At 43.8% G+C, this 26,725-nt stretch overlaps 1 protein-coding gene across 1 annotated transcript in view; it reads right to left on the bottom strand.

Moving 5' to 3' along the window:
* Positions 1 to 953: 953 nt before the first annotated feature.
* The window catches only part of ABCA12 (ATP binding cassette subfamily A member 12), a gene marked incomplete at its 5' end in the record, with an annotated part of 290,957 nt that continues 265,185 nt past the window's right edge, over positions 954 to 26,725 (bottom strand). The window contains 4 exons of the mRNA XM_083369575.1: positions 954 to 1,740; positions 6,404 to 6,541; positions 12,300 to 12,405; positions 12,869 to 12,961. Of these exons, the coding sequence (XP_083225701.1) occupies positions 1,663 to 1,740; positions 6,404 to 6,541; positions 12,300 to 12,405; positions 12,869 to 12,961 (415 nt within the window). The 3' untranslated portion in view covers positions 954 to 1,662. The remainder of the gene's footprint in view (positions 1,741 to 6,403; positions 6,542 to 12,299; positions 12,406 to 12,868; positions 12,962 to 26,725) is intronic.

The following is a 26,725-nucleotide window of genomic DNA, read 5'->3' on the forward strand; positions in this document are numbered from 1 at the left end:
ATCAAAGGGAAGGGCCTCCATGCTCCCGCAATCAAACAGGGGTCCCCTCCTTGCTTGTTACCTCTAGGGAGCAACTTTCAAACCTTTTCAGGGTCCCCCAGGGGAGCAAATTCAGGCTCAAAAGATGGAGCCCCATCTTCCTCTGTCTGCAGCACCACAACATCAAGCTGGAAGTCTGCAGATCTGTGTTTTTGATTATCTTTCCTAGGATGTTAAACTGATTGGTCTGTGGTTTCCTGGGTCCGTTTTTTTCCTTTTTGGAATATGGGGACCACATCAGCCCTTTTCCAATCCTCAGGTATTTCCCTGGTGCTCCAGGATTTATGAAAGATGTGGTGTAGTGGTTCTGAGATATCCCAGCTCTTTCAGAACTCTGGGATGTAATCTGTCGGGTCCTTGTGATTTATACTCATCAAGGTCATGTAGGAGTTCTCTTACCATTTTCTTGCTTATTTTAATTGTTTCTAGTGTGTCTTTTTTTGGGGTATGTTGGGCTATAGTTTCTTTTTGTGTAAAGACTGATGCAAAGTATGAGTTAAGCAGCTCTGCTTTCTCCCTGTTGCCTGTAATTTCTTTGCCATCTTCTCTCTTTAGTGAGCCTACAGTTTCCTTGACTTTTTTTGTTGTTGTTAATATGTTGGAAGAAACTTTTTTTGTTGTCCTTGATTTCTGTTGCGAGTCTTTGTTCATTCTGAGCCCTTTCTTTCCTGACTTCTTCTTTGCACGTTCTGGCAGTCTGCTGATAATCAGTCTTGGTTATGTGCTCCTCTTTCCATTTTTTGTAGTTCCCTGTCTCACCAAATGTCTTGCAAATCCTATTGCAATAAAAGTCCTCTTATTTTCCACTCATGCTCAGGAAATAATACAAATTCTTAGTACTCATGTATGATTTACAGGGTATAATGTATTTTTTGTTTATTTGCAAAGAAAAAGAGTGCTTACTACAAAGAGACATGTATGAAATGGTGAGGCCACAATTAATATTATGCAATATTGCCCAAATGTCCAAGTAGAATGTATTATAGGTGGCCAAATTTTGGGCATTGTGAAGGAAATATCTTTTGCCACATTTTCATATATCCATACCCATCATCTTGCTATTCCCTTTTGGTAAGCAACATTATGCAAAGATAAGGAGCAACAAAAAGACATTTAAAATATTTAAAGAAAAGGAGAGACAATATTCCTAAAACTAGTTTCTGTCCACACTATTTGCTATATATCTCCATACTTTTCTATCCTTACAAACATTTCCTTTTGCCAAAACCTAAACAAAGATTAGAAATTAACAGATTATGCAGTCATTTCAAATAATTTTATTTAAGATTGTCATAATCTCTCTATATAGCAATCTTTTGGTTTATATTCCTGAACACAAAGCAGCTCTTCTTTTTCACTGAATATATATTTTTGGGAACTGTAGCATGGAAAGAATTTCATAAAAAACATGATGAGAAATATACTTGTATCTGCTATGTAATCTTTACTTGAGGGGAAAAAACTTGAGAAAGAAGTAAAAGACCAATCTGATATAAAAGGGAGTGCCTAGATTCATGGTTTAGATTACAATATGAATGCATAAAATAACTTGCAAAAAAGAGGCTTTAATACAGCAGTCAAGAAGTTTTGGCATAAGGCTTAGTGTAGCAGTTAAGTGTTCCCTTAAGCTTCTGAACTTGTATAGGTGATTGCATCTGAAATATCAGGGTTAGTCTGAGCTTTAGCAAAGTTGATGAAAACCTAAAATGAAACAAAAACATATTACATGAAATTAAACATATTCTGTTTTTCATAGAATTTCTAAATGGACTTCTTACACCTAGTGTACCTATTTATGACAACAAACTTTTTTATGATTAAATTCCAGATCAGAACAAAGACATAATAGAAGTCAAAGTAAAATGCAGTAACTGTATTAAACAAAAGTAATACATAATATTTATCTTATCTTAAATAAACATTAATCAAAACAATCATATCACAGATCTTTCAATTAAATTCAAAGTTTACTTCAGTCAAAAATCAGTATAGAACAAAGCAATTAACAAATAGTTTAAAAGTAGAATACAAAGGCCAGATATGAAATATAAGCAAAAGGCTAAAACAAAATATTATGTTTTTTTACCAATATGAACTGTCTTTAATGATAGAAAAAAGGATTTTTGTCTTAAGTACTTAACATTAGAGACATAAAACTAAGATTCTAAGAATGAGGCAAAATGTAAAATCTATTTACGTATATATTTATGGCAAGTTATTCAAGGGTTTGTCATAATTGTGCTATATTACAATTGTGGGGATTAATCAACTTGGATCTTAGCTTGCAGGCAGCATTATAGTATTTGGCAACACCTAGGGAGGTCGAGTGCCTTTGATTAGAAATAAGAGTTTGTTCATCGTAGGTATGTAAAATCCTTGTAACTAGAAGGTAATGTTTAGCAGCCAAAACATGATTACCAATCTCATTGTTTTTAAAAATCAAATAGCACATATTTGTTTTTAAGAAGAGATTGGAGCACCAATTGTGTGAAATGGTATAGATCTCCTGCTTGAGCAAGGGGCTGTACTAGAAGACCTCCAAGGTCCCTTCCAACTCTTTATTCCTCTGTTATTCTGCTTAAGATTTGTTTCACAGCAGTACACCAGAAGATAAGGTTTCAGCCTTCTCTCTCTGGTTCAATATCAGTAACATTTCCATCCAGATTTGACAATTAGCAATAGGAAATACAGTACAATTGCTGTTGTTTGTACCAAGGAACCTCACTCTTTTTCATGTCAATTTTGCAGGGTGGGGGGAGTCTGAGGAACATTTTTTTAAAAAAAGAGACTTGCTGTGAATGCTATCTGGTATTTAATTTAACAAAGAGTGATATTTCTTTATTTCTTTAATTTATATTCTGCCTTTATTATTTTTACAAATAACTCCAGCTAGCGAACATATCCAACACAGTTTCTTCCTCCTATTTTCCCCACTACAGTAACTCTGTGAGATGAATTTGTCTGAGAGAACATAAATGGCCCAAGGTTATCCAGCTGGCTTTCATGGCTAAAATGGAACTAGAACTCAAAATCTCTGACTTTCTGGCCTAGTATCTTACCACTGGACTAACTTGGCTAACTTGATTAACTATTGCACATCAATACAAGTTAGGATATTTATGAGCATATAATAATAATCAGAATAAAGCTGGAAAGGACCTTGGAGGTCTTCTAATCCAGACCCCTGCTCAAGCAGGAGTCCCTATATCATTTCAGCTGTCTAGTCTCTTCTTCCCCTTCATGGATTACTGCCTTGTCATGGTGAAGGGGCTTGCGTAATTCAATGAAGCTATGAGCTATGCCGTGCAGGGCCACCCAAGACGGAAAGGTCATAGCAGAGAGTTCTGACAAAATGTGATCCACTGGAGAAGAAAATGGCAACCCACTCCAGTATCTTTGCCATGAAAACCCCATGGACAGTACCAAAAGGCAAAATGATATGACGCTGGAAGATGAGCCCCTCAGGTCGGAAGGTGTCCAAAATGCTACTGGGGAAGAGCAGAGGGCTAGTACTAGTAGCGCAAGAAAGAATGAAGCGACTGGGCCAAAGCCGAAAGGATGCTCAGCTGTGGATGTATCTGGTGGTGAAAGGAAAGTCCAATGCTGTAAAGACATTTTCTCCATAGGAACCTGGAATGCAAGATCCATGAATCAAGGCAAGCTGGACGTGGTCAAACAAGAGATGACAAGACTGAACATCGACATCTTAGGTATCAGCGAAGTAAAATGGACAGGAATGGGTGAATTTAATTCAGATGACCATCAGGTATACTACTGTGGGCAAGAATCCCTCAGAAGAAATGGAGTAGCCTTCATAGTCAATAAAAGAGTAGGATAAGCAATACTGGGATACAATCCTCAAAATGACAGAATGATCTCAGTTTGAATCCAAGGCAAACCATTCAATATCACAGTAGTCCAGGTCTATGCCCCAACCACCAGTGTTGAAGAAGATGAAATTGTCCGGTTCTATGAAGCCCTACAGCACCTTATAGAACTAACACCAAAAAATGATGTCCTTATCATCATGGCGGAATGGAATGCTAAAGTAGGAAGCCAAAAGATAACTGGAATAACAGGCAAGTATGGCCTTGGAGTACAAAAGGAAGCAGGGCACAGGCTGATAGAATTCTGTCAAGAGAATACGATGGTCATAGCAAACACTCTTTTCCAACAACCCAAGAGACGGCTCTACACATGGACATCACCAGATGGTCAACACAGAAATCAGATTGACTATATGCTCTGCAGCCAAAGATGGAGAAGCTCTATACAGTCAGTAAAAACAAGACCAGGAGCTGACTGTGGCTCAGACCATGAGCTTCTCCTTGAAAAGTTTAGGCTTAAACTGAAGAAAGTAGGGAAAAGCACTAGGCCACTCAGGTATGAATTAAATCATATCCCTGTTGAATATACAGTAGAGGTGACAAATAGATTTAAGGAATTAGATCTGATAGACAGAGTGCCTGAAGAACTATGGACAGAGGTTCGCAACATTGTAGAACAGGTAGCAACCAAAACCATCCCAAAGAACATTCCAATTCCAAAGAAAGGCACTGCCAAAGAATGTTCAAACTATCGCACCATTGCACTCATTTCTCATGCTAGTAAAGTTATGCTTAAAATTCTACAAGCTAGACTCCAGCAGTATGTGGATCGAGAACTACCAGAAGTACAGGGAGGATTTCGAAGAGGCAGAGGAACTAGAGATCAAATTGCCAACATACGCTGGATCATGGAGAAAGCTAGGGAGTTCCAGAAAAACATCTACTTCTGCTTCATTGACTATGCTAAAGCCTTTGATTGTGTGGATCATAACAAACTGTGGCAAGTTCTTAAAGAGATGGGTGTACCAGACCATCTTATTTGTCTCTTGAGAAACCTATATGTGGGCCAAGAAGCAACAGTGAGAACTGGACATGGAACCACTGATTGGTTCAAAATTGGGAAAGGAGTTCAGCAAGGCTGTATACTGTCGCCCTGCGTATTTAAGTTATATGCAGAGCACATCATGAGAAAGGCAGGGCTAGATGAATCAAAAGTTGGAATTAAGATTGCCGGAAGAAATATCAACAACCTAAGATATGCAGATGATACCACTCTAATGGCAGAAAGTGAAGAACTAAAGAGCCTCTTTTTGCAGGTGAAGAAGGCGAGTGCAAAAGTTGGGTTGAAACTTAACATTAAGAAAACCAAGATCATGGCATCTGGCCCTCTCAATTCCTGGCAAATAGATGGGGAAGAAATGGAGGTAGTGACAAATTTTATTTTCCTGGTCTCCAAGATCACTGCAGATGGGGACTGTAGCCAAGAAATTAAAAGACGCTTGCTCCTCGGGAGGAAAGCCATGGCAAATCTAGACAGCACGCTAAAAAGCAGAGACATCACCCTGTCAACAAAAGTGTGTATAGTCAAGGCTATGGTCTTCCCAGTTGCAATGTATGGCAGTCAAAGTTGGACCATCAAAAAGGCTGAGCGCCAAAGAATTGAGGCCTTTGAACTATGGTGCTGGAGAAGACTCCTGCGAGTCCCTTGGACTGCAAGGCGATCAAACCGGTCAGTCCTAGAGGAGATCAACCCTAACTGCTCTTTAGAAGGCCAGATCCTGAAGCTAAAACTCAAATACTTTGGCCACCTAATGAGAAGGAAGGATTCACTGGAGAAGAGCCTAATGCTGGGAAAGATTGAGGGCAATAGAAGAAGGGGACAACAGAGAATGAGGTGGCTGGATGGAGTCACTGAAGCAGTAGGCGTGAGCTTAAATGGACTCCAGAAGATGGTAGAGGACAGGAAGGCCTGGAGGAACATTGTCCATAGGGTCGCGATCGGTCGGACACGACTTCGCAGCTAACAACAACAACAACAAAATGCCATTCTATCTTTCCTTGTTGTCACAAGTAGGTTAATGCTAGTCTTTTGTTTTTTTCAGTAAGAAAGACCTGTACTTCATTTTGCATTTCTTCTTTCATTTTCATATACCTGTTTTCAATAAAGAATTAGGGTTAGGGTTAAGCTAACTCTACCCCTGACCCTTTTCATGGCTCTGTTTTCATGCTTTATCTAAATAGTTCTTAAAATTCTGCATAATGTCTAGGTATTATATATAATGCCAGGGAAAGTATATAACATATTAAAATAACACAGACATTTCATATTTTGCCTAAAAATATTTTCACATTCTATAGATTCCTAGCCATTCTATACAATGCCTGCTTTTCACATATTGCCAGTAACTGTTATAAGTTATCTTGCCTCACACTAGGAGAAGAGATTCAGTATCCCAGGAGCTGCAATTCAGAAGTCTGTGTTTCTTATACTTTAATTCTATTGTGTCAATAATAAATGAGACAAGTTTATTGCTTACCTCTTCCAGAGTTGTTTGACTCACAGAAAAGTGTTTAATTTCAAAAACTGCTTTGTTCATTTCTAGAAGTTGAAATATGTTTGCCACACCTCCTGCAGACACTGGGATATGATATTCCACCATGTTCAGTTGATGATCCTATATGAATAAGATTTAATGCAGAGAAATACAGATTTGGAAATCAAATACTAATGTCCATCTGACAACATATTTCCAATATGTTGGAAATGTTGATTCATTTGTACCTGACATTTTTACAGGATTGTGTCTGTTCTTTCATAACACTAGGGCCTTCTCTATTAATCCTGGATGATTTTTCCAAACTACTCTACAAGGAGCTTGATCAACTATGAGAGTCAGAATCATTGTGTGCTTATACATTTGATAAAATAAAAAAACCTCTAGTGATAGTAGCTGCTATTAATCAGAAACTACTTCAATCTTCGCTTCTTTTATACTGCCAGGATCTTAGAACCAGACACAATCGAATTTCTAAAGGAATCTTATGAAAGTATGAATTTTTACTTCTGTTTTCTTCTGTACAAGAATGTAGTGAGATCCTTAAAAGTGAATGAGAAAAAAAAACTTTTTTTTGCCCAAGATGGCGGCGGTCGTCTGTTGAGCTCTGTGAGTTCCGCAACGGGCTTTTAAAAATGGGGCAGTCTGGGAAGCCCAACCGAGGCTCGGCAGCCTAACGGGGGGTCGGATTAGGGAACAGCTGGCGGGCGCCGCTTCTTGCGGCGCAGAGGCCTCCACCCCCCCTGGAATGGCAGCAGCGGCCTGGCGGCCCGAAGATCAGCCATGGCCCAGTCCAGCACCTTAAATCAGCTGGCTTGTGCGGCGTGGATGTCTCCTCCCCCCGGAATGGTGGCAGCGGCCTGGCGGCCCGAAGATCGGCCACGGCCTGGCCCACCTTAGATCAGCTGGCGTGCGCCTCTTTTTGCGGTGTGGAGACCTCCTGCCCTCTGGGAACGGCAGCAGCGGCCTGGTGACCCAAAGATCGGCCGCAGCCCGGCCCAGCGCCTTAGTCCAGCTGGCGGGTGTCATTTTGCGGTGTGGAGATATTCCTCCCCCTCCGGAATGGCAGCAGTGGCCGGGGATTATGGCGGCCCGAAGATCGGCCACGGCTGCGTTTTAACGGCCGGTTGGAGGTTGGAGCAGGGTGCAGGTTTTTTTGTTTTGGGGGTTTTTTTTGGCATGGTGGCCCCCCCTTTCCACATCAGAAGCAGCGAGGTGACAACAGCGGCCTGGAGTTCGGCTGTGGACATGGTCTCGGAACTATAGCTGTGGTGTTTTCACCCAGGTCCTTTCTGCTCATCTGCTCATCTTTAATTTTATGCTGATTATTTGGATACGGTTTATGCCCCTGCTCCTGTGACTTCCCTACTGATAGTCCGGAATGGACCTGGGACCTGACCGTGGTGAGAGGGCGGTTCTGGATTGGTCATCAACCACCCCACTGGTGTGAGAGACCAGTTGGGGTAGGTTTATCCCAGTAGCCCGTACTCTGTCCACCCCAGGTTGGATGCCCAGCTGTAGTGAGAGGGCAGTTGGGCTTTCTTTGCCTGGTTCTGGCTCAGGTGAGAGCAGAGCCGGATTGGTGGACCTGAGGTACTTTCCAGATTCAATATCAATGTCATCTTGATATTATTTTAATACCATCTGACTACCCATTTGTTAACAACTGCCCTATGTGGATAATTTTTATTATTATATGGCTCATTTGCGCTACTCCAGTGCTGACCTGTATGCCCTCAGGAGGGCACCTCCCTCCTGGTTATGACCTGCCATCTTTTCCTCCAATCCCCTTAAGGACAGGCCCAATTGTTGGGACCCCGAGAGGTGGTTGGGCATACATAGGGGCCTCTGGTGGAGATATATTAAGAGGCCCCTAATATGTTTTCTAGCCGGCTGTTTTAAAGGGTTAGGGAGGGGGGAATGGTAGGGTTGGGAGGGAATTGGTATGTACCCCACCAACTGGTCATCAGTCCGGGCCTGAAACGGTTCCCGGCAAGATGGGGCTGGGGTTGGGGTCTCCTGGTTTCCCTGGCATTGGGGTGGGGTTTCAAATCCCCACGACGATTGGGAACAGCAGCAGGCAGTTACACGGAGGGCCATATCAACACCTGGGATCGTGCCCCCGCTGTCTTCAAGCGGCGGCGTGCTCCGACCCTCCAGTTGGTACCCATTTATCCGGGGGTGAGAGGGATCAGGCCCCTGAGCTCAGGCTGGTGTACTTTAATGCCAGATCCGTTGTGAACAAGGCTCCCCTCGTCCGTGATTTGATCGAGGAGGAACACGCGGATCTGGCATGCATTACAGAAACCTGGTTGGGCTCAGAGGGAGTTGTCCCTCTGACTGAGCTTGGCCCTCCAGGTTTCTGTGTGTTACATTGGCCACGGGCTCAGGGCAGGGGCAGTGGGGTGGCGATAGTTATACGGGAGACCTTATGTCCGTGGGAGACCACTATTGTACAGATAGGTGGGAGTGAATCCCTCCTCCTGAGGTGTGGCCCTGGGGCTTAGTTGGGCTTGTTGCTAACATACCTGGCGCCCAGCTGTGTAGCAACGGCCCTGCCAGAGCTTCTCGACACCCTCTCAGGGTTTATTTATTTATTTATTTTAATTCCATTTATATCCCGCCCTTCTCCGAAGACTCAGGGCGGCTTACAAGCTTAGCAGTAGCCTTCATTCTATATATATGCCTGCTTATTAGGGCTTTCACACACACACCCCAAGTGGCATTATTACAAAGTCAGCTTAATTGCCCCCAACAATCTGGGTCCTCATTTTACCTACCTCGGAAGGATGGAAGGCTGAGTCAACCTTGAGCCTGGTGGGATGCGAACCTGCACTAATTGCAGGCAGCTGGTGTTACTTAAGGAGGCATTAGCTCACTGCTCTACCAAGGCTCTTGACAGTTGAGTTTCCCAGACTTATAGTTCTGGGCGACTTTAACCTGCCTTCTCTGGGAGGGCCATCTGAGTTGGCCTGGGAGTTCATGTCCTCCATGATAGCCATGGACCTGACCCAAGTAATTCAGGGTCCGACTCATGGGGGAGGACACACCCTCGACCTAGTTTTCTTATCTGGGCAGTGGTTTGATGATCTGGGAGGGGGCTTGCCAACTATTGTCCCCCTGTCATGGTCCGATCATCAGGTCCTGCGGTTGGTCTTCCGCTATGCCACCCCCTGCTGCTGGGCTGCGGAACGGACCAGGTGGTTCCGCCCCAGGCGCCTAATGGATCCGGAACGGTTCCAGACAGCGCTTGGGTCTATACCTATCCCCCTCACTCACAGCCCGGCCGACTCCTTGGTGGATGCCTGGGAAAGGGCTGCCACCGAGGTGCTTGACCGTGTTGTACCCTTGCGACCCCTGGCCTGGCGCAGATCCCGGTGGGCTCCATGGTTTTCTGTGGAGCTGCGGGAGATGAAGCATCGGAGATGAGGTCTAGAGAGCTGTTGGAGATCCAGCTGGTCTGAGTCTGACCGATTGCGGTTAAGAACCTTTACGAGGTGTTATCTCGTGGCGATGAGGACAGCAAAGTCTAATTACTTCGCTGCCCTCATCACGTCCGCAAATAATCGCCCAGCCGCCCTGTTTAGGGTGACTCGCTCCCTCCTTAATCAGGAGGTGAGGGAGGAGCCCTTGCAGGGGCGGGCCGAGGAGTTTAGCTATCATCTGATGGACAAAATCGCTCAGATTCGAGCCGGTTTGGATTCTGACTGGGCAGAGACTGATGGGGAGGAATCGAGCGGTCTAGAGAATGTTACCTGGAGTGAATTCAATCCTGTGACCCCACATGAGGTGGACAGGATCATGAGGAGACTGAGTTCCGCCACGTGTTTATTGGACTCGTGCCCGTCCTGGCTGGTATATGCAGCCCGGGAGGAGACACAAGGCTGGTTCCAGGCAGTAATAACTGCTTCTTTGAGGGAGGGTGCCTTCCCTGCCGCCTTGAAAGAGGCGGTGGTGAGGCCCCTCCTCAAGAAGCCTGCCCAGGACCCAGCTATTTTGAACAACTATCGTCCGGTCTCCAACCTTCGCTTTCTTGCGAAGGTGTTTGAGAGCGTGGTGGCACTTCAGCTCCCTCTGTTCCTGGAGGAAACTGATTACCTGGACCCGTACCAATCGAGTTTCAGGCCCGGGTACAGCACGGAGATGGCATTGGTTGCACTGGTGAATGATCTCTGCCAGGCTCGGGACAGGGGATGTTTCTCTGTCCTAGTCCTATTACACCTCTCAGCAGCTTTTGATACCATCAACCATGGTATCCTACTGCGGCGTCTCAGGGGATTGGGAGTGGGGGGCACTGTTTTACAATGGTTCTCCTCCTACCTCCTGGGCTGCTCGCAGTCGGTGTTGATGGGAGGGCAGAGGTCCGCCCCAAGGCCTTTTGTTTGTGGAGTTCCTCAGGGGTCGGTTCTCTCTACCCTCTTGTTCAACATCTATATGAAGCCACTGCATGAGCTTATTCGTGGTTTCGGCGTGGGGTATCATCAGTATGCTGATGATACCCAGCTTTTTTTTTCCACCCCGAACCAACCCAGTGATGCCCTCAACATGATGTCCCATTGCCTGGAGGCGGTCCGGGTTTGGATGGGTAGAAACAGGCTTCATCTCAATCCTGCCAAGACTGAGTGGCTGTGCATTCCGGCATCTCAGACTAACCAATCTTTTCCATCGTTAACTATGGGGGGTGAGGTGTTACCCCCCGTTGATAGGGCCCGCAACTTGGGCGTCCTCCTGGATTCACGGCTCAGTTTGGAAGATCATATAGGAGCCTGGGCCAGGGGGTTTTTGCCCAGGTTCGCCTGGTGCACCAGTTACGGCCCTATCTGGACTGAGATGCCCTACGCACAGTCACCCATGCGCTCATGACCTCCCGGCTAGACTACTGCAATGCTCTCTACATGGGGCTGCCCCTGAGGACCACTCGGAGGCTTCAGCTGGTGCAGAATGCAGTCGCGCAAGTTGTGATGGGAGTCTCCCGATACTCCCATGTAACACCTCTTCTCTGCGAGCTGCATTGGCTTCCAGTTGCCCTCTGGGTGAGATTCATGGTGCTGGTGATGACCTATAAAGCCCTAAATGGCATGGGCCCGGATTATCTGAGGGAGCACCTGCTGCCAGCGTCAATTTCCCATCGTCCTGTGCGCTCCCACAGGGAGTGCCTCCTCAGGGTACCGCCAGTGAAGGATTGCCGCTGCGCGATCCCCAGGGGGAGGGCGTTCTCTGTGGGCGCGCCTGACCTATGGAATCAACTGCCAACGGAACTGCAGACTGCCCCCGACCTTCGTTCATTTCGCCGGGACCTAAAAACCTGGCTTTTTGAGCTATCTGGTCTGGACTGAGGGGTTTAATGTTTTAAAATTGTGATTTTAATTTTTTGCGGCTAGACTTAATTTAATTTAATTTTAATTTTATATTGTATTGTTTTTAAATTTTGCCTTGTAATCCCCCCTGAGTCCTTTGGGAGTAGGGCGGTATATAAACTGAAATAATAATAATAATAATAATAATAATAATAATAATAATAATAATAATAATAATAAAAAAACATGCTGTGTACTCTAATTTTATAGAACAAATGTGATAGTATTTGGCTATCATGAATACTACAATTAATTCAGGATGCTACAATTTCTACCAGAGCATTAATCAAGAACAGTTTGGCCTCTTTTAACTTACATTATTACATTCTCTTGTATACCAAAAATTCATTGCATTTTTTTCAGTTTAGCTTAGCCTTATTGATATTCTGCTTATTTAAGCACATGAAAGAATATTCCATTATGTTAGAAATCTCCCTGCAGTCCAAAGAAATGTAATCAGATTTTAAGTTATTAATGTGATATGCAGGCATTTCACAGTATAGCTATGTAAAAATATGTACCCTTAAATATGTATTTGGAAAGTTTGTTTGTAAAAATAGAGTCAGCTTCTCAATGTTGTCTGCACTGTTATTCAAATGCATCTTCACAGTGAATCCTTTTCCAAATCTAGAGGAAAATATGAAAAGTATATTTTATTAGATAAAATGTAATAAAATGTAATAAAAATTCTAGTAACCCCAAGCAGCACTTCTAGAAAACCAAATGAAGCATAATTTCTAGTACAACCAAAAGCACAATAAGGATCTGGGTCAATTTCAAATTTCAGAAGGTTAGAATGCTACAGCATCAGTGGTTTGTGTAGGTAGAGCTCCTATCTATACTGAATCTTATGTGCATCTTTTGATACTTGAATGTGACAAATATTGCTCTGAATATCTAAGTTATGATACAAAGTTGTAATAGAATGCAATAACATCATTATATCACCTTGGTTCACTTATCCATAAAGCTAAAAAATGATGCTTGGTAATTTTTGTATCATTTTCCCCCCTTAGAGCGAAAATTGCTCTTACACTTTACTGCTTGCTCAATTGGGTAAGAGTTGTCACAAAAGAAACATTTTACCAACCTGCTTTTTATATGCTGTAATGAACCCAAGCACTGGAAATGTCCATTTACCATGATAGCCAGGCGTGTGCAGAGAGCCTCACATTCTTCCATGCTGAAAACCAAAAGGAATTGCATTTTCAGTATGAAAAACTAGAATGCCTGATGATTAGAATACATCTTGTTGTCTGCAATCTTCTCAAAATATACCAAATTTATATATCGATCAATAACCAGCAAAATGGGACTGTAAAGTATGAATTTCTATCAATTAGCAAGATAGGTGTACAATTCAGTTATAATCAGAAGCATTATTTTCATATGGAGAAAATAGTGGGAATCACACTCCACAAGGTTTGGAAGAAGTATTGGAACTGCTTGACAGGCTAATCAAATATTAAGAGGAAAATTCTCTTAGGGTGAAAATACCAGAAACAGGTAGATGTTTGCCTATAGATGTTTTCTATTAATTTAATAGCAATTACTCAGAATTAGTGCTCTTGCTATTGAATAATGGAACCTATTGTCAACCATCTCACTACATTAAACAGCAAAAGAAACTTCTGGGCCCTTTTTCTTCTCCAAGAGTATATTTTTAATGAAAAGCCATATGGGTATAGAAGTAGAAAAGCCAGTTCTGATGTTTTTATGCACAAACAGCATAGGAAAACTTTTCCTTCCCCCCACCCCCGTACTTCCCATTTTCCATTGTCCACCAATCAATTGCACTTGCTTTATTTTGGAAATGGCCTGTCTGCCTCAGACGTTTTCAGGCAATGACCTTGGAGTTTGGGTCTGTTTCATGCTTCTAGGTGGCACTCTTGCATTCCAGAGGTCCCTCCCAAACCTCCCTTACATTCCAATGCCTTCCCTCTCCCCTCCCTTACGGTTATCTGTTTGTGAGCAGGGTTGTGTAGCGAGTCAGTCATGACTTGCTGACCCTCCAGAATGATTAATCCTACAAAGAAACACACACATTATTTCTACACTACTTTTCACATTAACACCCTATCAGGGTTGGTCTGGGTATATTGTCCAGATACATCAAGACCTCCTTGTACAAATGCTCATGTAGGACTTCATTTATTAGCTGCATGAACACTTCTGGAGCCAGCCTGATGTTATCTTCCTGTTTCCCACGATGGACTTAACACCTGGGGATTGGCCGAATTGAACTAACCAGACAAACTATGGGGAGGAATTTTGCTTGGAACACTTTAACCTATCAATCTGTGCAGGAAAATTTTAGATCCAGTCTAGTATGCCTGCTATCAGCTCCTAATAAAAGTTTCTTTTGGAAGAATCCGCTTTCCTGAGTTCTGGTTTCTTGGGATGAGGTGTTTTTTTTAATACAAGTTTTATTGATTTTTTAGTTTTACATCCAGGTATTTATGAAACAATACGGTGGTTGGGTAGTTAAAAGTAAACAATATTGCAAGTCCCAACACTTACAACAGAAAAAGAAGAAAAATTCATTTTTTAAAAAAAATCTAATTCTAGCTTTCTTCTTGTGCCAGGCAGGCTTCCATATCATTGCCTTTAGCTTCTCAAATGTGTCTCCCTTTCTTCCTACGCACATTGTTTGAATCCAGGGAGACCATCCAGTTATCAATTTTTCATAGAGAGTGATCCCTTTGTGGTCATTAAATTTTCATTCCAGTAAATCCAATCTCCATGTTTGGCGTAGTGCAGTTGTCATTAATTCAATCTGGTCGTCTTCTTTCAAATCCATCTGGCTTAGGTAAGAGGTCATGTCTGGTGTTGTAGTTATTGTTTGGTTGGTTGAAGTCTTGGTATTTGAAGGCCTTTGGCATCCTCCATGTTAGTATTGCTTTCTTCAGCTTCTCTTGCTTGTTGGATTGGAGGTTTTATAGTTGAAATCAAAGTTTAGGCATCAAGGCTCTCAGTAGATTGTACTTGTTGTAATTTAAAGTCCCCTGTTTTCTCGTTAAATTTCTCATCCTCTGTTCATTTTTGGATTGTCAGTTAATCAATTGAAGTAAGAGTCTCATTTGGTGAATTTGTGCTATCAGATTTGTCTTTAATTCTGGCTTTTATTTCTGCAATCATTGCCAAAATTGTATCAAGTATGAGTTTATAGTCAAGTGGTAGAATTTATTCTTCCATTTCTTTACAAATAGGCCTTTAGTGGAGGCTATTTTAATAAAAGTCAATAAATGTCCACCTCCACTATTCCTAAAGGTTGTTTTCAGTGCCAGGTGTTTCCAATTTTTATCTTTAAAGATAATGTCAAGGACAAATCTGTTAGAGCCAGATCTCAGAGTAAAAAAAAAAGGTTTACTTGCTATACCAGATTTTGCCACAAGATGTCCTCAATAGCATGTACAATCCTTTTGCAGACTAATATAAGTCTTTTATCCAATTAATTCATTTTTAGTAGTAAATAGGGTAGTAGGTCCCCGTAAAAATAAGCAATAAAAACTTTTTAGTGGCCCCAAAATTTCAGAGGTACAGATAGGGTTGCTTAGTTATTTAGCTTAGTCATTTGATTTCTTTGAGCCTTTAAGGTTGTAAATCCCCAAGTAAGCAGTTGTCAATCTTTCAAGAAGGGGGAAAAAGATTTTCAAGAAAGTCCCACAGGAAAGTAATTAGGGAAGTAAGAAAGGTAAGTTCTCACCCAAATCCTCCAGATTGCTTCATTGTGCTTGATAGTGATTTTGGCTTTCGGCAGGGAACGGCTTAGTGATTGGCCATGTTAATGGCCAATCTCTTCTTCTTTGGGCCAGAGGAGTAAGTCCAGATCAAACGGAGGGCTGCCGCCCTTCCGCAATCACAGAGAGATAGCCTCCTCATGGTGGTCGCCCCTCCAGGGTGACTTTTAACCCTTTGCAGGGTCCTACGAGGAAGAAAGACTGTATGGCAGGGGGGGACATCTCCCAGCAGTCCTCCAGCACCATGCGCAAACTGGAAGCCAGGATGAGGTTTTGAAGTGGGCTCTGAGATTAGACAGGATCTGCAGTAATAGTCAGCCTGGAAGGAAGACCCTTACCAGGGGACTTTGCAAAGTTATCATGTCGGATACCGGAGCAGGGACAGAAAAAGCCACTGTGAAGGAGGAGTCCTCCCTCCAGTTGGAAGCCTGCCAGCTGTCCAGCTCCAAATCTTCCTACACCTCAGAGGAAGAGGTAGTGGAGACATGTCATTGGGAAGAAAGATGACTAGGAAAATAAATCGAGAAAGGTGACCCTAAGACGAGGTAGCCACCAGCCAGGTTGGAAGCAGGAGATGGAAAGGTCTCTCCATCTTAGCAAAGACAAAGGAGATCATGTTGGTCATTCAAACTGGATGCTGGAGAAAGTGATCGACCTGATGAAGTCAGCGTTCAACTCCCTCAAAGAGGAGAAACCCAAGCCATGTGCCCGCACTGTTACTTTAGGCTGCAGTAAGAAGGACACCAAAGGGGAATCCGAGGCCGAGGTTCTGGGAACATCAGGTGGAGCTACTGAGACTGCTGCCATCTCCACAGCAGCCCCCACTCCCCGCCATACCGCAGCTGTGACAGGAGACATCATAGAAGAAGGAGAAAGCACCGATCCATCCAGAAATTCCCACCATTGGACATGAAGTTCCGAGGGGAGCTGCTGTGCCTGGGATTTTTCCTAACCCAGGTCCTGAACTACATGGAGGAATATGGTCAAGACATCCCCACCGATTGGGCCCGGATCCGCATTGTGCAGGCAGCCTTAGATGGGGTCTCAGCCAACTGGATTGTAGACCTGCACAATTCTGATGCTCTGGAGCTGCAGAATTTCAACCAGTTCATGGGCAGTTCAAGGACCCATTGGCGGACTGGAAAGCCCACAAAAGAATAAAAACGGTAAAACAAGGCAAACGCCCGGTAGCCGAATTCACTCAGGAGTTTACAACCATCACTAGCAAGTTAAATTGGCTGGAGGACATCCTGCTCAGCCATTTCAAGGATGGCCTAAATTATGACCTCTACAATGCCTGCCTCCCCCGAGGGGACCCACACTGACTGCATGATTTGTATGTCCTGGCAGAAGAATCAGAGATCGACCTAGCCAGGAGACATCGCGGAGGGAAGCCGTGGAGCCGATCGCCATCCGAACCATCCCGTGAACTGGCGAAGTCACAGCCCACTGCCAAAAAGCCCACCAGTTCTTTCAAGTGTGGAAAGGAGGGACATTGCACTGCAGAATGCTGTTCCCAGAATCCTCAGAAGCCGGATTAGACCCCAGCCGGAAAATCCGGGAAGTCAGCAGCCAAGCCACAAGAGCCAGCCATGAAAGGCACAGAAGCCGTAAAGTTCCCCCCTTCCGCCCAATGAGGGAAGGGAGCTCCGGCCTACACTGCAGGAGATCCAACTCGTCGGATGACAACTCCAAGGATGAACCCCTGGTAAGTGGACCCATCACGCCCCTCACCTGGACAGTGACTATACTAGCCCCCTCCATGCCCGAACCTGTCAAGGTTAGAGCCCTAATAGACTTCAGCTGTACGTGTTGCCTTGTTAGCCAACTGCATGATTGGTACGTCCTGGTAGAAGAAACAGAGATTGATCTAGCCAAGAGACATCACAGAGGGAAGCTGTGGAGCCGATTGCCATCTGAAGCATCCCATGAACTGGCAAAGTCACAGCCACTGCCAAAAAGCTCACCAGTTGTTTCAAGTGTGGAAAGGAGGGACATCGCGCTGCAGAATGCCATTCATGGAATCCTTAGGAGAAGCCGGATCCCAGCCAGAAAATCTGGGAAGTCACCAGCCAAGCCATGAGAGCCAGCCATGAAAGGCACAGAAGCCATAGAGTTCCCCCCTTCTGCCCAACGAGGGAAGGGAGCTCCGGTCCACACTGCGGGAGCATCCAACTCGTCGGATGACAACTCCAAGGATGAACCCCTGGTAAGTGGACCCATCGCGCCCCTCACCCGGACAGTGACTATACTAGCCCCCTCCATGCCCGAAGCTGTCAAGGTTAGAGTCCTAATAGACTCCAGCTGTACGCATTGCCTTATTAGCCCAACGCTGGTGGGGACTCTGGGCATTCCAGTGAGGAGGCTGAAGAAACCGATAATATTCGGTCAATTAGACAGGTCCATGGGGGGGATGTTGGCCACATTAGCCACACTGCCAATCCACCTCACCCTAGGGGACCCGAGGAAACTATAATATTCGTGGTAACCCCAGGCATGGAGTGCCCGATAATTATGGGGATGGTGTGGCTAGCAAAATGGAACCCCTGAGAGGATTGGAGAACAGCTGAGCTCAGATTCCCACTCCAGGGGGCCCCACAAAACACCACGGAGAAGGCAGCAGTGGGAGAGGAAAAGGAGTTACCCGAGATATCTGAGGAATGTAGGGACCTTGTTGAAGTGTTCAGCTAGGAGAGGTCAGACCAACTGCCACCTCACTGACTCATGGACTGTGCAATAGAAATCAAGCTGGGAGTGAAGCTCCCAGACTGTATTCTATGAGCCCCGAGAAGTTGCAAGAAATGCAGAAATGTATAGATAAGAACCTGGAAAGGGGATTCATCGAACCAGCTTCACCCAAAGTAGAAGCCCCAGTCCTGTTTCAAAAGAAAAAGGACAGAACTTTGTGCCTTTGAGTATGCCTGCTATCAGCTTCTCCTAATAAAAGTTCCTTTTGGAAGAATCCGCTTCCATGAGTTCTGCTTTCTTGGGATGAGGTTTTGAAGCGGGCCCTGACACCAGCTCTGTTCTGATTGATTGATTGATGGATTAGTATTCTGGAATACTATATTTACAATACCACCACCGGATGTACTCCCTTGTTTATCCCTCCCACCTGTGCCAGGAAAGCAATGACCAACAGTTTGCTTTCATGGATGAATCTTTAAGGACATATGATTTCCATTGATAGACATTTTTATGAACTGTCCTCTGTTTATTCACTCCCATACTTCCACTCACCACTTGTGAGGCTGGGAGACAAAACATGTGTCCATTTTACTTGCAGATCAATCCTTAGGACAATCATGTGGGTCCCTGAATTAGTCATATATATTTGGGTTCCACAGTCTGGAAGAACTGACTAAATCTGTTAGGGATCCAAAATCAGACAAGGGAGCAATTCCTTAGAACTGTTCTCAAATCTACGAGAACCATGGTTTCAGAAAATCATTGAACAGACCTATGTAGGGAACATTGAAATCTAAAGTTTCAAAATGTATTTTTCCTTCATATATAATACTTAAGTAATTCCTAAAGTTTGTAAAATATTATCGAAAATGTATTTGAGAGTATCTGTGTTAAGAGAAAGCTAAAGAAAAAGATGTATTAGTTTAAAGAAAAGTTTAGAGTTTTTAAAAAAATGTATACAAGAAGAAAAAATTATTCTATGAGGGTAACTTGGAGGGAGTGATCTAAATTTAATAGTGAACTTTAAAGTATGCATGTTAAGAGGATGTTTAAAAAATGATGTATTAGAAAGTTTTGATTTCAGAAATGTTTTTAAAGAAAAAGTTAGTGTTTTAAAATGGATGAAAAAAAGATTTCCCCCCCTTTAAGGTTAAAGAATCTGAAAGAATACAGTGTCAGAATCCAGTTAGATTTCATTTCTACCTATCTTCTCTGATTAAAAATCCAGCCCTTGCGTTCTCCTGGATTCTGTCATATGAAAAAGGGGAGGGGCAATGCATGGGGACTTCTGTTGGTTTCACTTCCTGTCTTCACTACAAAGTAACCTTTTACCTCTCTGAAGATTTTCCCTGTGCTGACAGGGGAGGGGGGAAAGATACAACACTTGGAGTCTGGGCAATAAAAGGATTGAATGATGGTGCCGACTGAGCCGGACTGGTATTATCTTCCCTGAAATAAACACCTAGAATCTGCCAGTTTGATCACCCGGAAGAACTGTGGGTTGGGGGGGAAGCTTGGGAACACTTTAAAATGTTGAATGATGGGGAGGACTTCTCAGATCCAGTCTAGCATGCCTTCAGTTAATTTCTCTTAATAAAGATTCCTGTTGGAAGAAAATATTTTCAAGAGTTCTGTATTCTTAAGATGTAAATTTAAGTGGGTCCTTACATAATAATAATAAATAATAATAATAATAAACCTTTATTGTCAAAGTACAACATGTGTACATTGAGATTAGCTGAGCCTCCCCCTGTGCTCTCTCCCCCCAACACACAGTGACAACAAACCCTCCATCCCACCACACTATGTGAACCAACTACACCACACACCGGCCTCCCAAGTGGGGACTTTGCAAAAATTAAAATGTCAGTTGATGAGGCAGGGAAGGGAGAAACTCTCCCGGAGAGAGACCCGGTTCCCTGACCGGAACCCTGCCACTGGTTGGGATCTGAAGTGTTTATACTCCTCAGGAGAAGAGATGGGGGAGAGGTGTAACCACAAACCTCAGTGGTCAATGGGTGTTGGAAAGAAAAGTGAGTGGGAAAAGAAATCAAGAAAAGTGACCCTGAGACGGGGGCCCAACCAACCAGAATGGAAGCAGGTGATGGAAAGATCCCTGCACGTAAGTGAAGAGGAAGGAAATTGGGCAGAACACTCAAACTGGATCCTTGAGAAAGCTATAGACCTAATGAAAAGAACCCTCAGCGCCCTAGGAGAGGAGAGTTCCGAGCCCCATGGCCGTACCAGGACCCGGAGTGGCAGTTGGAGAGATGTTGAGGGGGGAGTGGAACCTGCAGTCCCAGGGCCATCCACTGATCCAGTAGCAACCATTTCAGCAGCCCGCATTCCCCGCCAAACTGCAGATGGTGATCTGGATGGAAGACAATACCACTGACGACTAAGGCACCTATCCATTCAAAGATTTCCACCACTGGACGCAAAATTCAAAGGGGAGCTGACACGCTTGGGGTTTTTCCTAACTCAAGTCCTCAACTTCATGGAAGAATACAGCCAGTACATCCCCAGCAACAAAGCCCATATCAGGATTGTGCAATCTGCTCTGGACAGACCGGCCGCAGATTGGGTGGTGAATTTGCATGACTCCTATGCCCCAGAGCTCAACAACTTCAACCATTTCATATCCTCTCTGAGAAGGCGATTTGAGGACCCCCCTGGCCGACTGCAAAGCCTGCAAAAGAATCAAAACAATGAGGCAAGACAGACGGTCGGTAGCCGAATATACGCAAGAATTCCTGGTCATTGCCAGCAAGCTGAACTGGCTGGAAGACATCCTCCTTAGCCATTTCAAAGATGGCCTAAATTACGACCTATATAACAACTGCCTGCCCTGGGGGGACCCAGAACAACTCAATGAATGGTACATCCTGGCAGAGGAAGCGGAGATCATCCTACTGAAGAGACACCACTGAGGAAAACAATGGAGCCGCTCCCCAACTGAGCTGACATGAGAGCCAGCGAAGCCACCAGCTATGGCCAAGAAACCAACGGGGTGTTTCAAATGTAGGAGAGAGGGGCATTTGGATGTAGAATGCCGCTCAAAAGTCTCCCAGCCCAACCCAGACAGATCACTGGCCAGCAAAATTGGGAAGCCAAAAAAATCAGCCATGAGAGTGATAGAGGCTGTGGAAACCCCAACCTCTGCTCAACACAGGGAAAGAACTCCCGCCTCCACCACAGGTCCGGTGGACACCTCAGACGACAGCTCGGAGGGTGAACCCCTGGTAAGTGGACCCATCACACCTATCCTCAAGACAGTGACTATATGAGCCTTGGTGGAGCAGTGGGCTAATGCCTCCTTAAGTAACACCAGCTGCCTGCAATTAGTGCAGGTTCGCATCCCACCAGGCTCAAGGTTGACTCAGCCTTCCATCCTTCAGAGGTAGGTAAAATGAGGACCCAGATTGTTGGGGGCAATTAAGCTGACTTTGTAATAATGCCGCTGGGGTGTGTGTGAAAGCCCTAATAAGCAGGCATATATATAGAATGAAGGCTACTGCTAAGCTTGTAAGCCACCCTGAGTCTTCGGAGAAGGGCGGGATATAAATGGAATTAAAATAAAAATAAATAAATAAATATTAATTCCCTCCATGCCTGAAGCTGTCAAAGTGAAAGCCTTAATAGACTCTGGGTGCACCCGCTGCCTCATTAGTCCGATGCTAGTGGGAAATCTGGGCATTCTGTTGAGGAGGCTAGAACAACCAATCTCATTTTCCCAGTTAGATGGGTCCATAGCAGGGGGTGTGTGTGCCAGCTACCCTATCCACTTTAACAGTCCACCTGTCCCTGGGGAACCATGGAAAGACATATCGTTCATAGTGAGCCTGATGATCCTGGGGATGGAATGGTTAAAGAAGTGGAACCCCTGGGTAAATTGGAGGACAGCAGAAATCAACTTCCCGAAGGGGACCCCACAGACTTAAAACCTCAAGGGGATCAACCAAAATTAAGAAGGGAAAAAGCATCCATGGGAGAAGAAAAGGGGTTACCTGAAATACCAGAGGAATACAGAGATCTCGCTGAAGTGTTCAGCGAGGAGAGGGCAGATGAGCTCCCACCCCCACCCCACTGACCCATGGACTGTACCATAGAGTTCAAAGCAGGGGCAAAATTCCTGAAACCTAGATTATACTCCATGAGCCCAAAGGAAAAGGAGGAAATGGAAAGATTCATAAAGAAAAACCTAGAAAAGGGGTTCACTGAGCCAGCCAAGCCTAAAGTAGCCGCTCCGGTCCTTTTTAGAGAGAAGAAGGACGGCTCTTTATGCTTATGCATTGACTATCGCCTATTGAACACAATCAGTGAAAGCAACCTATATCCCTTACTCCTCATGAAAGATATGTTATCACACCTCTCGAAAGGAATTTTTTTGTTTACTAAACTAGATCTAAGAGAGGCGTATTACCACATTAGAATTAAGGAAGGGGATGAATGGAAAACCACATTTAATTGCCCAATGGGGTGCTACCAATTCAAAGTTTTGCCTTTTGGATTACAAGGGGCCCCTGCAGTATTTATGCAATTAATCAACAAGGTACTAAGGGAACACCTGTTTAAGGGGGTCCTGGTTTATCTGGACAACATCCTTATTTTCATCGAAACAAAAAAGGAACATGTCAACCTAGTCAAAGCAGTTTTAAAGAAACTGTGAGCTGGCCACCTATATGCCAAATTATTGAAATGCAAATTCCACCAGGAAAGAATAGACTACCTGGGTTATCGCATATCCCCACAGGGCATTGAAATGGACCCAAAGAAGGTTAAAGCAGTATTAGAATGGGCACCACCTCGCACAAGAAAGCAACTGCAAAGTTTTCTGGGCTTCGCAAACTTTTACCACCAATTCATCCCCTCATTTCCCCAGATCGCCCTGCCCCTCACGAACTTACTAAAAACGAAGGGGGTATCCTCAGTAAACCTAGCCAGCCACTAAAATGGACAATGGAATGCCACGCAGCATTTGAGAGATTAAAGACACTTTTCTGCAGAACCTATTCTGAAACACCCAGACATGGATGTTTCACTGCAGTTTGCTGAAAAGAGAACAACAGCCACCATTATGGCCAAAAATCCCCCCCACACACACCTCTAATCATGGTGGAAGGAGAACAACACTTTGAAATAAAGGAAATCCTAGACTCTAGAAGATACCATGGAACAACTCAGTATCTAATAGCATGGAAACACCTCCCCTCCTCACAAAACAAGTGGGTTCACGGGGGGCGGAGCCAACTGTCAGAGCGGGCGGCTGTGTGAACGGAGCTCTCTCCTCGCACAACCTCTCACCCAGTGTTCGCGGGGGCTTTTCGGAGCTTCAGGAGGTCCTGTAGGGACATCCGAAGTTGCAGGCAGCCCGGAGAACCTTCATGAGCGGCAGTTCGTGTTGAAGATCCGGAGAAAGTCTGATGCGAGCGAACCGGGGAGAAGGAGGCCAGTAATGGCCGACATGAAGATCTGACAGAGGGACGGAGCTAGCACGTAAGCAGCGGGACAACGGTAGAGCGGAGCTGACGGAGAGTGTATCCGAATATTAAATAGGAAGCGCTTGTGAAAGAGGTTCGAAGTGGGAGCCTCACGGAGAGGGAATAAGCGGCGATAGAAGTCTTGAGGGAGGCGTTTGGCAAAAACAGCAAGGGACAGAAAGCCGAAGACTATATGACTGTATTCTAGCTGGAGAAAAGCTACAACAGGTCAAAGTCTGAGCTTTGGAACTCTGGATTGTCGGGCGTGGAAAGCGACCAGCTTGGTCTAGTCTGGTCTATCCTGGTAAATTTTGAATTTGTGAACTTTTGAAACTTTTGAAATTCTACTCTACTTGTCAAGGGCGGCCATTTGATATAGCAATTTAGTAACTGGAGGTTTGTTTAGTGGGACACCTACTGGTCTTTGACAGCAGAGGAAGACGGAAAAGGTGCCAATTTCTGCGCCGGAAACGGGGGAAAAAAAAAAAAGAAGAAGAACGTGACTTTGAATATATTCATACTATAGAATTCTATTATATAAATTGCTTAGTTGGTAATAAGTATCTGGTGGTAACTGTTTTATATATCTTTTGTCATAGAGTTAAAAGGTTTATATAAGACTCAGGGTATTATACATTGATAAAACGCTGTTATAATTGGGGAAACATGACAAGTATCTCGGGAGCAACTAAGCCTAGCGCTGGCAAAAAGGCAGCAGCACAGGGACAGGGGATGGCCTCAAGTCCCTCCAATCAGAAATCTATAGAGGATATGCTGCAAAGGGAAAGATCTAACTCGAATTCCTTTAAAGATTTACATGCCCTTTTGCAAAACCTACACGAGGCAATGGCCAAAAACCACGAGGAGATGAAGAGAGAAATAGGCCAAATAAGAAACGACACTGGTGAATTAAAGGGGAAAATCCAAGCGATAGATGATAAATTTGAAGGGATTCAACAGCAATTAGTCAAAAATGAACAAAGACTTCAAGATATGGAAGCTAGAATGGAAAAAGAGGAAAAGAGAGTAGATGATTTAAATGAAACACTCCTTCAGGCTAATAAGGAATTAGAAACAACAGTCATTTTTTTGGAAGCAGAAAAGGCTGCTCATTATCTACGCTTCCAGAACGTTCAAGAAAAAAGAGGGGAAGATCTGTTGGTCATGATGGCAGAACTGATGGCAAAGGCACTCGGTGTAGGGAAGGAGGAAATGCTGGCGGAAATTGATGAAACATACAGGGTCCAAACTAATTATGCGAGAAGGCACAACCTCCCAAAAGAAGTACATGTAAGGTTAGTTAAAAAATCAATTCGGGATGAGCTTCTGCATAGATCTAGAGAGGAACCATTAGAATTTCGGGGCCAACCAATCACCATCCTTAAACAGATACCTAAAAGGATGAGGGATCTGAGACGCGGCTATCAATTCTTAACATCCAAACTAATAAGAGAAAATGTAAACTTTAGATGGCTAACTCCAGAGGGTATTCTAGTTACGTGGCAGGATAGAAGGCATAGACTGGACACGATAGAGAAGGCAGAAGATTTTTACAAACGCCACTTCCATAGCCAAGAGGAAGTAGATTTAGAAGATCAAGATGGAAGGGAGGTAAAAGAAAGAGATACAATACGTGTGGCAATGGATGGGAAGATCTTAGCTACAGAGGATAGAAGGAACAAATCCGGTGAGTTAACAGAGAAACATGGAACTAGAGACAAGGAAGAGAGAGAGCCCCGAATCACGAGATCCACAAAAACCAGAAATAAGTAAGATGAAGGGAGGTGAGTGTAGTATTATGTCTGTGAATATTAATGGATTGAATTCGCCAGTGAAAAGGCGGAAATTTTTTAATAGGCTTATTCACCAACAATTGGATATCGTGGCAATACAAGAAGTCCATATAAAGGAACAACAAAAATATTTGTTAGTACAACCAAGAATAGGGAACCTATTCGTTTCCTTAGACCGACACAAGAAAAAGAGAGGAGTGGCACTATATGTAAACCCAAAATTGACTGCAAAACAAATTTATAACGATAAAGAGGGTAGAATACTGATAGTCGAGGTTATAATAAATCACAGGAAGGTCATGATGGTAGAGATATATGCCCCAAACCATAACCAAGAACAATTTTTCAAAACACTTCACAATAAGATATGTAGCATTGATTATGAGGAGATTTGTTTAATAGGAGATTTTAATGCTATCCTAGATATAAATTTGGATTATATGGGAAAGACGCTTAGGAAAAAGAAGAGAAGAACTCTACCGAGATCTTTTCTTAACTTGGCTGAGGAACTAAATATCCAAGATGTCTGGAGGGAAAGAAATCGTAAGGCTAGACAATATACATATTACTCCAACCGACATAACTCATGGTCTAGAATAGACATGGTATGGATGACGAAAGAAATTAGTTCAGAAATAGACGAGGTACATATAGCGACAGGTACTTGGGCAGATCACAATCCTATTAAACTTATCTGGAAAGGTTCCAAAAAAATACCCAGATGGACGCTTCAAAGAGCAATTTTAAAAGAAGACGAATTCAAATCTAAGATGGAGAGAGAACTAAGTTTTTTCTTTAAGGAAAATAAAGCTATAGACACCTCAGTACAAAACAATTGGGATACAGCTAAGGCAATGATGAGAGGGGTAGCGAGGGCATATATGGTATATAAAAATAAGGGGAAAAGACAACAACGGGAAAGATTAGAAGAGGAATATAAGAGCTTAGAAGTTACACTCCAACAAGATCCACAAAAAGAGAATATCAAGCAATCTATGGATCTGATTAAACACAAACTTAACATCCTAGACAAAGAGAAATTGGCACAACAATTGAGAAACACGAAACAAAATTTTTTTGAAAATGCAAATAAACCGGGCCGGTGGCTCGCATACAAATTGGGAAAACAAAAGGGGAAAAACTGGATTCACGAACTACGAGATGAGGAAGGGAGAATATTCCACCAGGAGGAAAAAAAAAAAATTATAGCCCAGGAATTTTATGAACGTTTATATAAAGAAGATAG

Source organism: Vipera ursinii, assembly GCF_947247035.1.
Source record: "Vipera ursinii genome assembly, chromosome: 1".
Classification (NCBI taxonomy): Eukaryota; Metazoa; Chordata; class Lepidosauria; order Squamata; family Viperidae; genus Vipera; species Vipera ursinii.